Here is a 14,046-nt window from a genome sequence, read left to right on the forward strand (position 1 = left end):
TTGCAGATGACACAAAATTATGCAGAGTGGTTAAATGTCAAGCGGATTAGCATATACATGTGTAAATAGTATGAACATGGAATTCCTATTTTATAAACTTCGAAAACTCGTGTACTTTACAGTTTGCATGCACATATACATGTGTAAAAAAAAAGGGGGGGGGGGGCTAGGGGCGTTCAGGAGCCTGTAATTTGCTAATTTAAAAGAAACGTGTACATCTGGCAACTTACTTGTGCAATTCTACAGCTGCTAATTATCCTGCATGAGATCAAACAATTGTTGTGTACTATTGATTGGGTGGGAGGTCTGGGTGAACAGAGGAGAACATTATTGCAGATTTGACTATTGAGGGGCCTGCAGAATAGAAAAAAAGTTTTGCCAAACTAATTTATGAAATCACATGAAATTCTTGTAGTTTGTAAATTTAATTTGTACGTTTACCTATCTCTAATTCTTATCATCAAATCCAAGGGCACTGCTAGCCATGGGCATATAGGACATGTGACCTGAATCTATTGGCCAGTGCCCCAAATCTCAAACAGCTGGGATGTTTACTGCTCCAAATCCTCCCTTTTAGGCAGCTTTCAGGGAACAGGTAAGGACAGGATGGAAAACAGTTTTCTTCTCCTCAACTTCTGTTTCAGACTCCCCCTTCTCCCCACAGGAGGTGAGGGGTGAGACTGGAGCAGAACCTGCAGGGAACATGTGGGGAAGGAAATGGACAAGGGAATAGTGCAATTGTTTTCTGTTCTGCTGTGTCCACTCTAGTCTCCTCACCTCCCACCCTGTCGCTTTGTTACAACGAGAACGAATGGGCTGGACCAGACCCAGAGCCGGCCACAGCCTGTGATCTCAGCACTCAGCTGAGGGCAGAATGTGTGGAGAAAGAAGGTCCACAATTAGAGAGCTGTAAGTGATTGGTGGGGAGGGAGATAATTTGAATGCTGATCCAGTAATCCCTTAGACCTTCCAGTGTGGTTGCTGCCAATGTTTTTAATTGTCTCAGTAAAATGAGTGTCTTGTGTTTTTGCAGGATCATTCTTGAGGAGGGACTGTTCATGATTGTTAATTTATCAAAATCTTGGGGGGAAGGGAAAGGAGACCATATGAGTCTGTGCCCTGAGTCTTTTAAGTACCTAGCAAAGACTCTGACCAAATCCCATTGCAATACGCATATATATATATCTCAGCACTGGGTTGAATCAAATACTTAACCACTGAATAGGGCTTTTAATGAAGGATTACAGAGGTCACTTGCTCACCTTTATCTCATCACTGACAGCAGGGGGTGGGGCTTAACATGTAGGGAATGGCTGGAGCCACTGAGATATCAGATATGGTAAATCATAGCATCTAAGATCTCACTGGGAAATTGACGTTGCTAGGACCAGGGAGTATGACTATTACATTTTGAAAATAAAAGATCATTCACTTTATAATAGAAGTTTGTCTATAAAAGGAAAATAAAATAATTTTAAGAATCATCAGTTACATAAACATTCATATGACAAGTGCTCGTTCTCAAAAATATTTGTATAAAGTATATACCATATAACTGCATAATAAGAAAAACTCCTTTTAGATATAGTTAAAAACAAATGCATCCTTCAATTGATACACTACTTGTTTAACTTTGGTACTATATTTTAACTTTTAGTGGTGATTGATAGCTATAATAGCCTAGTATGGCAATTCTAGATGTACGATATACTGCAATCAAGTCCAAAACAGATGTACCAATAAGCTATAAAAGTCTAAATAGCATAAAGTACTGTATAATCAAAATCAAGTTAACAGGCTTTCTCTTATGACAATAAGTGCAATAGCTGCTTATAACTGAGTATTTCTGCATGTAAATTCTCGTTCCTTGTGCATGTGTGCAAACCAGAGCCATCAACTAACTTGGATCTCCCTTCCCAAATATTTTCTCCATAAACCTTTTGAGTATTTTTCAAAGCATTTCAAGAAATCCCAGCTTTTTTTTCAGGCGGAAGGCTCAGCTACTCACATGATAATAATAGATAACACAAGATACAGATCCTTGGATCCTTAACACTGTTTACAAGTCTTATAACTAGCAGGCTGAAAGTGTAATGATTTTATTTCGCCTTCCCAGATTTTATTTCATTTCACAATCCAGGGTCTTCTCTTTTTTGTTTGGCCCAGCTTTCTCATTTTTCCCCAAAGCATGCGTGTTTCAGGTAAACATTAATTCACTTCCGGCTTCTTTGGCTTCGGAGAAGGCGTCATACAGCCACAATGTTTCTGTTGTGCCGAGAACGTGACCTTTCCAAGGGTACTCCTTTGTTATCTGCGGCAGGAAGAAAAACAAAGAACAAAAAATAAAAAAAACACCGTGAGGGTTCAGCAATGTCAACAGGGCCCTCCGAATCGTTCCGCGTGAATTATGTAAATAAGTAAGCAAGCAGACCGGATCAGAGGAAGAGGATCTGCACAGAGGTCAAGAGTGCTGCAATCAGCATTCAATTATTTCCCTCCTCCTCCTCCTCCTCCCCACCAGAAAAGCAGGAAAGGTAAAAGCAGGCAATCATGTGCTGGCACGGTTCCCTTGGTAATAGCAAGTGACAACCCAAAATCCAAGGCAAAAATTGTTCAAGAATTTATGTAGCTTCAATTACCACTGAGAGTGATAAAACAGAAGGTAGTGAAAATGTGCACTTCAGAGGAAAGGCAGGAGGTAAGAAAGTGTGAAAGACAACTCAATGTTATTTTTCTGTCAGATTAATAGTAAAGTGTTTTATATTCACTAGAATACATCTCGCTTTTTTCACGTACTCTTTGGTGATAATATATGTTTCGTGTTACAGAAGCAATGCATGCTAACTTAGGCGTAGATTTTTAAAAAGTACACCCGCGCGTACTTTTGTTCGAGCACCAGGCGCAAACAAGAGTACGCTGGATTTTAATAGATACGCGCGTAGCCGTGCGTATCCATTAAAATCCGGAGTTGGCGCGCGCAAGGATGCCCAAAATCGGCAGCCTGCGCGCGCCAAGCCGCGCAGCCTGCCTCCGTTCCCTTCTGCCTCCCCCCACCCTCCCCTCCCTTCCCCCTACCTAACCCACCCCCCGGCCCTAACTAATTCCCCCCCCTACCTTTATTTCGAAAGATACGCCTGCCCGAGGCAAGCTTAACTTGCACGCGCCGGGCCAGCCGCCGGTGCGCGATTCCCTGGCCCGGGAGCAGTTTTGGAGGCCTTGGCCATGCCCCCGAAACGCCCCTGGACCTGAACCATGCCCGCGGCCCCGACCCCGGATGACGCGCTGCCGCGACATGCCCCCCAACACGCCCACCCAGGAAAGTCCCGGGACTTGCGCGCGCCACCGAGCCTATTCAACATAGGCTCGGCGCGCGCAGGGGGAACTTGGGGCGGGTTTTCGGGGGGTACGCGCGTACCCCTTTGAAAACCTGCCCCTATACATTGTAATGACATCCTAACTCACTATATATAAAAGTGAATTTCTTTGGGTGGTGTTTGTCGATACAACCAGTGTGTGTGTGCCTGCACTGGCAGACTGTATGTCGTGCACAGCACCACAGTCCATCAATGCACCATTCAGCAGCCATGGGCGGCAAGACGGCCTCCTGCGCAGGAAAAGGAGCTACCTGTGAGACTGAGTGGCATGGCTGGTAAGAAGCCCAAGCTCTGCTGACCAAGGAAGATGCAAAGCTGGAATAAATCACATGGCTGGTGGAGAGCTCAGGCCCCAGGACAGAGGTGGGGGTTGGGAAGTGGCTAGGTAGGTAAAGTGAGGATGAGGAGGCCAAGGTAAGAAGAAGAAGGGAGGGAGGAGAGGGGCATGGAAAAGGAGGGATGAGAGTGAAGAGTGCAAAGGGAACAGAGCGGGCCCCCTATGCCAACTCACTCAGACACATGCACCCACCCACTCTCACACCCTACTCAGACACATACATGCCCTACACATACTCAATGTTTCTGACTCACTCGCCCTGTACTCAGATATGCATATTCCCCCACATGCTGCCAAACAACTCACGTTTCTCCACTCACCCCACACTCAGATATGCATATGCCCCACTTACTTGCACACACAGTTCCCACACATAGACACACCCATGCCCTGCTCATACAATTATTCACTATCCCCACCCTCAACACAGCACCAAGCCTCAAATGGGGATATCTTATGAGCTGAGGCTCCATACAGTGCCTTTAGTAGAGAGTGGTTTTGTGAGTAGGGAGGGAAGGAAGTTAACATGAGACAAAGTTTGCATCCTGGCATCTAGGTTTCCCATCATTTAATAGGCTTCCCCATTACTGCTATACTATAATCATGGCCCCTAGTTTGCCAAATTCTGATGCCACAGCAACTTAAGCAGAACTGCAAAGCCCAGATGAGTGGAAAGCTAAATTGAATACTTTCCTATAGCTATAAGTGATCTTCTATCAATGCACAACACTGCTGGATTCATCAGTTTTGCCAAAAAAGATTGTCACTATCCAAATACATGCCCAAAACTATACTGAACCAAGCTTTGATGGAGATTCTGGAATATGCTTGGAGTAAGCCTGACACAGATGCTGGGTTCTTAAAACCAGTGGGGTAGATTTTAAAAAGTATTTACTCGAGCAAAACTGGTTTTTGCTCGAGTAAATACACTTTACGCAAGTAAGTGGGCTTTTCAAAATTGCTACAATATATGCCATTGAATTGTCCATAGGATTTACTCAAGTAAGTGCACTTTACTCGAGTAAATAGCTTTTGAAAATTGCTACGATAGTATGTCACATTTACATGCGTAACTCCTTTGAAAATGACCCCCAGTCTGCATTAGGGACAAGCTTTACATATCAATAGAGCTCCTTGCAGCACTAATTTTCACATGGCCATAGTAATCTGCAGCTCAATCTCAATACAGAAAGGCAGAAGCTATGGCAAAATTAAAAAAAAACAAAACAAAACCAAAACACTCAACCATTCAGCATAAATGCATCTAAAGTCAATGAACCAATCACAACAAAATGAACATTTTCAAAATCCTGCCACAAAAAGGTGTAGTGACATCATTCAGGAAAATTATCATCAAGGAAACATTATCCTTATTCAACAACAGAGAAAGAAATGAATGAAAGCATGAAAATTCCACTCTGACAATAACAAAACTGGATATGCAACCAGAATGAAATCAAGATAGGACAAGAATTTACACATCTCCAAATTCAAACCATTAGGGCACTCACTGTTAGGGAAATTAATCCAGCAGTGTTGTAAAATAGAGAGAAAACGCTCCCTCTCACCTCTGTGGCAGCTCGTCCAAACGCTGCCAATCAAGCACAAACATAAATCTTCATAACAATGCGATTCTACCAAACAATGTTCTGTAAATCTACAGACTTCTATGTCAGATGCAGTCCCAGTACTCAGTTAGATAGCATGTGCTTCATTTTGCCCACATGAAGCAAAGGACATGGGCAAATAATGACGTACATTATGAAATCAGAAAGGCAGTTCATTCATCCAAAGTAAATTTCATCTGAGATCTGGTATTTTTAAAGAACACTGTCTGCCACATCACAGTATACACTAAACATGCCCCACACAGTTGATCCGTCATCCCATTACCCCCAAAACAGAAAACTGGGTACACAGAACCAAAGGTACTGTGTGCGCTAACTAATGTTAGTGTGCACTAACAAAAATAGCAAAAAAATAACAAAAAGTAACAAAAATAAACGTTTTTTTGTTAGTGCGCACTCCTGTTAGTGCACACTAACCCGAAAAACAATTTTTATGAAAAATCGGGGGTAAAATTGATCGTTTCTTTCTTTTAACCAATTTCTAATGAATTTAGAAATACCGTACGATATTTCAATTCGTTAGAAAAATGATTCACATCCCTAGTTCTTTATATTCCACTTCAGCTCCAGCAAACTCCTCTGAGCTGGAAATAATCTTTTCTTATAGAAACATAGAAACATAGAAATGACGGCAGAAGAAGACCAAATGGCCCATCCAGTCTGCCCAGCAAGCTTCCCTCATTTCTTCTCCCATACTTATCTGTTTCTCTTAGCTCTTGGTTCTAATTCCCTTCCACCCCCGCCATTAATGTAGAGAGCGGTGGAGGAGCTGCATCCAAGTGAAATATCTAGCTTGATTAGTTAGAGGTAGTAGGAGTAGTAACCGCCGCAATAAGCAAGCTACACCCATGCTTATTTGTTTTTACCCAGATTATGTTATACAGCCCTTATTGGTTGTTTATCTTCTCCCCTGCTGTTGAAGCAGAGAGCTATGCTGGATATGCATCGAAAGTGAAGTATCAGGCACATTTGGTTTGGGGTAGTAACCGCCGTGACAAGCCAGCTACTCCCCGCTTTGTGAGTGTGAATCCTTTTTTCTTCTCCCCTGCCGTTGAAGTTATGCTGGATATGCGTGAAGTATCAGTTTTTCTTTTCCCCTGCCGTTGAAGCAGAGAGCTATGCTGGAAATTCGTGATGTATCAGTCTTTCTCCGATGCCGTTGAAGTAGAGAGCCATGCTGGATATGCGTCGAGAGTGAAGTATCAGGTACATTTGGTTTGGGGTAGTAACCGCCGTAACAAGCCAGCTACTCCCCGCTTTGTGAGTGCGAACCCTTTTTTCTTCTCCCCTGCCGTTTAAGCAGAGAGCTCTGCTGGATGTGTGAAGTAACAGTTTTTCTTTTCCCCTGCTGTTGAAGCAGAGAACTATGCTGGATATGCATTGAAAGTGAAGTATAAGAATGGAGTGATCAAGCTAGTTGAAAGGCATCAGGAATAGAGGAAGGTGGAGGTAGTAATCTGGATATTTGGTTTGGGGTAGTAACCGCCGTAACAAGCCAGCTACTCCCGTCATTGTGAGTGCAAATCCTTTTTTCCACATTTCCTCATGCTGTTGAATCTTAGAGTGATGTTGGAGTCACAGTAACCATGTGTATGTTTATTGACTAAGGGTATTGTCTCCAGGCAGTAGCCATCATTCTGGCGAGTCACCCACTCTTCATTGGCGGCCTCTTGACTTTATGGATTTCACCCTTGCTTTTTCCTTTGCAGCTTAGGCAAAAAGATCAATGACCCAGCCTTTTTAGATCCGGGGGGGGGGGGGGGCAGGGGCGCCCCTCTTTCCAGACTGGTCACAATCCACAAAAACTCTCCGTAGAAAAAATTTCACTCATCTTCTTGAGCAATCCAACTCTACGATGGCCAAGGTCAGCAACAAAACTCCTACTCTTCCTTCTGATCGCCAACCTCCAGGGATGAGGCTATGACCTTCACTCGAACTCCGGCTCCTCTCTCAGTGTTGCCTTCCCTCAAAAATCTGAGCATACTCCCATGACCATTTACAGCCCACAGACGCCTCCCACAAAAAACATGGGGATCAGTTAAGGGGAGGATGCAAAATATGCAAAAAGCCTCATTCCCACTATCTATGATGGAAATATACCAGGGGATATTATTTAGTGACAGGCAGGCCGGGTCACACCCACATAACTTTAGCTAGAAGAGGGCTGAATATCCCTACTGACTGCTTAAATTTTTACTGCATCCTGGGAAAGCCACCAGCCCCACCTCTTTTTATGCAGATTCTGTTTGTGTAGGCAACGATTTGCCTAGATAAAATTTACCTGCTGAGCTGAAGGGGAGTAATGTAAACCTCAAAGGTTTGCCCAGTTAACTCCCAATGTAAGCTGGACAAATCTTTTGAATATGGACCTGTAAATCACAATATCTCTCACAGCCAATTTTACATCAATTTGCCACACTACTTTAGTCTTTTAGGGCCTGCAGATCTTGCAGGTGTTTTGAAAATTGCCTCAATATTGCATAAAACTCCATCACAACTCTTTTACCTTAACACTATTTTGCAAGAGGAGCTCTGGGATGGTTAGAGTTATTTTCAATGGTAATGATTTTGCTGTCTCAGCACGTATTTATGACTATGTAGAATATCTTAATGATTGATGCTGCAACACCTTCTAATGTCATAGAAAACCGCTTCACGTGCATTCTTTTATTGTGAGACATACAAAAGAAGCCAGAAACACTGTGTAATTCACAGCACGTGAAATCACTCTTATGTAAGGGTTGCAAATAAATCTTATTACGCTGGAAGCAATGCCATTTTGGAGTGGCTTGTCACGGTATTAGACAACTCCCACAAAGTTTATAATCATAGGTGCTCTATAGTTTTTTTGTAATTTTAAACAGTTCCCTCTGAGGCCGCTCCGAAATCGGAGCGGCCTCAGAGGGAACTTTCCTTCTGTCCCCCCACCTTTCCCTCCCTTCCCCTACCTAACCCGCCCCCCAGCCCTACCTAAACCTCCCCCTTACCTTTAACTTACAAGTTGCGCCTGCCTCTGGGCAGGCGTAGGTTGCGCACGCCGGCCAACGGCCGGCCCGCAATCCCAGTCACAGCAGCAAATGGCTGCTGTGCTTGGAGGCTCTGGCCCCGCCCCTGGATTTCCCCGCTCCCTTTTTCAAGCCCCAGGACATACGCACATCCTAGAGCTTGCGCGCGTCGCCGGGCCTATGCAAAATAGGCTCAGCGTGCACAGGAGCAGATTCTCGGGGTTAAGCGTGTAGCCCTTTGAAAATCCGCCTGAATGGTTGCATGCTTAACATCCACTGTGTGGGTCTTTCATGTCAGGTGGATTTTAGTATATTGTGGGCATAGAACAGAGGAGAATGATCCATTCAATGTTGCGGAGGTGGACCCTTAGCCCGAGGGGGAGTTGGGGCTTCCCCACGGGTAGCACCCATGGGTCTCCACCGTCAGGAGGCGGAGCTGAATGGGAAGCCAACTGGAGTTTCACCAGTACCAGCCCTCGTTCCCCGCAGGTTGAGCCCTTGGGTACTGGGGCCGGCTGGTCTTAGGCGGGCCTCCACGTAGTTGATACCAAGGAGAGTATCCTAAGTAGGGGCCAGGAAGCAGCGGAGATGCAGGGTCCAACAGAGCTGAGTTAAAGTCAGGGCCTAGTTCCAGAAGCCCGGACAGACTAAAGCAGGCTAGAAGTCAGGAACACATTAAGTCCGGGATTGTAAAAGGCAGAAGCCTTAGAAAGGCTAAGTCCAAAGTAGTAAGCTGGAAGAAGAGTCAGGTTCGAGCTGGAGTCAGGGCAGGCGGCTGGAGACAAGTCAGGGCAGGCGGCTGGAGACAAGGTCAAAGGTCGAGCAAGGGTCAGAGCCAAGGAATTCATCCAGAGCGTGGTCAGGAACAAGCAAGGGTCAAGGCAAGGAATCCGTCCAAAGTGTGGTCAGAAACAAGCGAGGGTCAAAGCCAAGGAATCCATCCAGAGTGTAGTCAGGAGCAAGCAAGGGTCAAAGCCAAGGAATCCGTCCAATGGGTACTCAGGAGCCAGGGAGCTGGAACTGGAACGCAAGGACTGGAACTGGAACACGAAGGCTGGAACTAGGTCAGGAACAGAAACACAACGAGCAACTAAGTATACGACAGGAAGCGTGGAGACCTGTTGCCAAGGAAAAGACCGAATGGCGGAGCCTGCTTTAAATAGGAACATAAGAACATCAGAAATTGCCATGCTGGGTCAGACTAAGGGTCCATCAAGCCCAGCATCCTGTTTCCAACAAACCAGGCCAAAAGAACCTGGTAATTACCCAAACACTAAGAAGATCCCTTGCTACTGATGCAATTAATAGCAGTGGCTATTCCCTAAGTAAACCTGATTAATAGCAGTTAATGGACTTCTCCACCAAGAACTTATCCAAACCTTTTTTGAACCCAGCTACACTAACTGCACTAACCACATCCTCTGGCAACAAATTCCAGAGCTTTATTGTGCGTTGAGTGAAAATGAATTTTCTCTGATTAGTCTTAAACTTCATGGAATGCCCCTTAGTCCTTCTATTATTCGAAAGTGTAAATAACCGATTCACATCTACTCATTCAAGACCTCTCATGATCTTAATCACCTCTATCATATCCCCCCTCAGCTGTCTCTTCTCCAAGCTGAACAGCCCTAACCTCTTCAGCCTTTCCTCATAGGGGAGCTGTTCTATCCCCTTTATCATTTTGGTTGCCCCAGGAAGGCCTGCGGACGTCATCATCCGGGGCCACGGGAAGGTTTTCCGCCGCGGCCCCTTTAAAGTCAGGGAAGGTGCATGTGCGCCTAAGACACACGTGGGGAGACCCGACTAGGACTAGGGTAGGCTGTGGAGCTGCTGGAGGAACCTGGGAGCGAAGCAGGAGCGCGAGTGGGTAGGTGGCTGCCTACCACTGCCAACGAGGAAGGGCTAGGTCCAGAACCCTGGCGCCGGGGGTGAGCAGAACCGGTCGCAGGCCTGCCGCGGCTGGGAAACCCAACATTCAAAATCAGTAGCGATGTGCATTTTTTCAAGCCAGAGAGAAAAATGCAAGAGTCAATTTTTGATTTGCTTCTAGTTTATCAAACCAAAGGCTGAAGTTGTCCCAAAAACATCTGAATCCATTTTGGCTCATATGGTTTAGTCCCATTAAAGTCTAAGGTGGAATCAAATCAATGTGTTTTTTGGGTTTGAAGCCAGACAGAGCAGAACCATTTGGGGACAGAATGAGGAAGAAGCAGGAACAATCAAGCCTATCCCAATTGGCAGTGGCATGTCATGACTTCACTAAATTTTTAACATGAATATGACACAAAGTGCCCTTTGAGTCGTTACCATATTGTTCTGAATCATTCTTCTTTTTGGAGTCAAAGATTAGAAAAAAGCTTTAATTTACAGGAGTAAGCAAAGAACCTAAAGCCATTCATAGTACAGTATTTACATGCATAAGTGGATGGACAGAGATTAATGCTAGCATTTTATAAACTGTGCAGAGGGAGTTGCATTTTAAAAGTATCTATTTAGCTCAATTTTCTACAGGGAGCAAGTCTCATTGCTCACCTAGGTGTCCTTCCGCCTGCCACAACTTGTAAACATTGTCCTGCTGTGCACAAGGCTCCCTTTGAGCAAGAATCATGTTTCTGATAATATGTAAATTAGCCATACCAGAAACCAACATTTTTCCCTAATTACCATTTGTTTCTAACGGTAGCCCCTTTATAGTGTGGCACTTTCCATTAGCGAACCTTTGCGGCTCTGATAAACCTCATTTTCACTTACAGGGGCGGTAGGGATTTGCTCAAGGTTCCCCGCGGCTTACATTGTGCCATGATAGTTAATTCTCTCATTCTGGTGGTCACAAAGTGATGCGGACTCTCCCACTTCTGCATTTGCAGAGCCACCTGTGACGTCACAGCTTGCCCCGGCACGGATGCCTGACACCAAGACAGAGCTAGCAGTGGCAGCAAGAGCCAATTGCTAGTGCCCTCTCTGCTTGCTGGCCACCCCCCAATAATAATGGCATAGATGATGCAGGAGCAGGAGACTTACCATGCTCTTGTTCTCTTCAGCCCCCTTCCCCCCCCCCCCCCCCCAAATCAGCATCATGGGAGGTATTCAGCAGTTCTCTCTCTTCTGCCACAGGCCTTGTCTTGCCCTTGAGCTGAGGTGTCAAATAAATAAACAAATATTGAGGGTCCTATGACAGGGTCCACACATAAACTGCTGAGAAGACAGTGAAGCCCCTGGTTAGGAAACCGTCATTGGAAGTGGTGCACCTGCACAGCCTCATCCTTATTTTGGAATGGCCAATGCAACATCGTGGGGAACCCCCCCCAGGTCCACCGCAACTCGTGATTTTAAAGAGGGACACCCCCCCCCTTTCCTTCCAGATGGAGGAGGCTACTGCTGTCCCAATGCCTGTAGGCAGCCAGATGGTTAAATCCACCACTGATAATGCAAGTGCTGGATCAGGGGCGGCTCAAGGCAATCCGCTGCCTAGGCGAGGGATGAAATGGTGCCCCCTTTACCCCCCCTGCCCCCCCCCACATTTGCTCTCTCCCCCCCCCCCCCCCCGGGCTCGCAATCTTTCACACACACACACACACCCTTCTACACACACTCACTCTCACTGGGTCCTTCATCTGTGCCGCGAGTGGTGCAGAAAATGGCAACGATGGAGGAGACCCCAGCGTACCGCGAGCGGCGCATGTCCCACTCATGGCAAAGATGGAGGCCCCGGCATGCCGGCTGCACGGGGAGGAGGGGAATTCTGAGCTTCACAATAGCGCAGAATTCCCCCAGGACTATCCACACCAGAGGCCCACGGGTCCTTTGTTATTTTGGCAGCAGGGTGAGGCGGCCGCTAGAGCAGTTTGAGGGGGCAGTTTTTGCTGCTTCCAAAGTTTGCTGCCTGAAGCAGCCACCTCACTCCGCTTCATTATAGAACCGCCCCTGCCTACCATCCACCCTTCCCCGGCATTTGCAGCCTGGGGAAGTGGGCGATAGGTGAATAGTGAGGGTTTGTGCACTCTTTCAGTGCCAGTGAAAGGGTATAAAGCACTCTGTGAATCTCACAGCCTTGTACCCCCATACTCAATTAAAAATTATGCATTAATAGATTTTATATGAAAAAGACCATTCAAAGTACAGTCTTCTGATAAAAATATCACTTACAACATGTATATAATATGTACATGCACTGTTGTGATGCCAATAAAGAAACTCTGCAAAAAAGACACTTGGAGCAAATAGGGTATTAGGCCTATTGTAAAGTATGTATGGTTTGGGAAACCAAGAATAAACTGAACTATAATTACAATATAGTAAACCTCCCATACTAAAACTGCACTAATTGCCAGGACTCAAAACAGTAAGAACCATACCCATAAAAATGCAAATATTACACCAGGCCCTAAAATACCAATACATCCCCTATTAAGAAAACAAAACAAGACAGTTATAGATCCCAACACAAAACTACACAATAGCAGAATACCTCACTTTCATCACATACTATGCTTACCAAATACAGAATAAAAGGACCAAAAAGTATAAACAGAAATGTACAGGCAAAAACCAAACTGGAAATTGCAAAAAGCCAGACTTTGTATGAAGTGCAATAATGGAAAAACAAAAATATCATTACTCATAAAACATTAAAATCAGGAAATATAAATCATCAGTCATAATGGTAAAAATAACATACAAATAAAAAAATAAATATTTCAAGACAGCTAACAAATAGATTAACATTCCATAATTAGTCACAACAAAATTTCAAAAGTTTCCAAAAACCAATAAAATAAAAACAGGAGACACATCAAATAAACATCCAATAATAATTAAAAGTAATTTGGATAAAAAATTTCCAGTTTTCCATACCTAGGAACTTTTGAATTCCAGTCACTCTGAAATTGTCCTGGATTACTGAAGGAAGGAGGGGGCTACATACAAACGTTTCCCACTCTCTCTGATATACACAGACTTTGTAACACACACAGGCTCACTCATACTTTCATATTCTCACATGTCCTCACACACACATGTTCCCTCTCTCACATGCTTACACACACACACGCTAACATACATGCACACTCACACACTCCCCTGGTTTCGGGAAGAGATGCAGGGGATTTCTGTTTGTTTTGATCAATATCTGGGGATGTGTGAATTTTAAAGTGTTGAAATGAGGTGGTATTGAAAAAAAGGTTGGAGAGCACTGGCTAGGGGGGGAACATGGCATGGCCGTAAATTGATGTTCCCACTGCAGATGAAAGCATTTTCTGTCCCCTGTCACTTTGTCCTTTATCTCTTCTTTACCCATCCTGAATAGTTGCTTTGCAAGGGTCGGCTAGGCCCATATGTTAACCAACTGAGTGGGATTAGGGGAAGGCAGGAATTCCAGCCGGTAATACACTTTGTTAAGGAAAGAAATGGTAATCTGATTTGGAGCTTTCTTGACATCTTCACTCTACACATACTGTTGGAATGAGTACTACCTGGATACTGTCTCCCCCTCCGCCCCCCCCCCCCCCCCCAAAAAAAAAACCAAACAAACCAGGAGTTTTAGAACATATCACTTGGTCCCGGCAGGTGTTTGTCACTGCAGAGCTACTACCAAAGAGCAGGACCTGCAGCCTACCTGCTTAGGCCTTGCACAGGTCTCCTGCTCCTGCTCTGCTCTGGTCAGCCTCCCAAGTCTCTGGAGTCGGTGTGTGTGTGTGCGCTGC

General features: G+C 45.0%; 1 protein-coding gene across 1 annotated transcript in view; it reads right to left on the minus strand.

Annotated features, from left to right (window-relative positions):
* Positions 1–353: 353 nt before the first annotated feature.
* Positions 354–14,046, minus strand: part of DIAPH2 (diaphanous related formin 2) — a 2,404,298-nt gene continuing 2,390,605 nt past the window's right edge. The window contains exon 28 of the mRNA XM_029607438.1: positions 354–2,311. Coding sequence (XP_029463298.1) covers positions 2,247–2,311 — 65 coding nt within the window. The 3' untranslated portion in view covers positions 354–2,246. The remainder of the gene's footprint in view (positions 2,312–14,046) is intronic.

This window comes from Rhinatrema bivittatum, chromosome 6, assembly GCF_901001135.1.
Source record: "Rhinatrema bivittatum chromosome 6, aRhiBiv1.1, whole genome shotgun sequence".
Taxonomy (NCBI): domain Eukaryota; kingdom Metazoa; phylum Chordata; class Amphibia; order Gymnophiona; family Rhinatrematidae; genus Rhinatrema; species Rhinatrema bivittatum.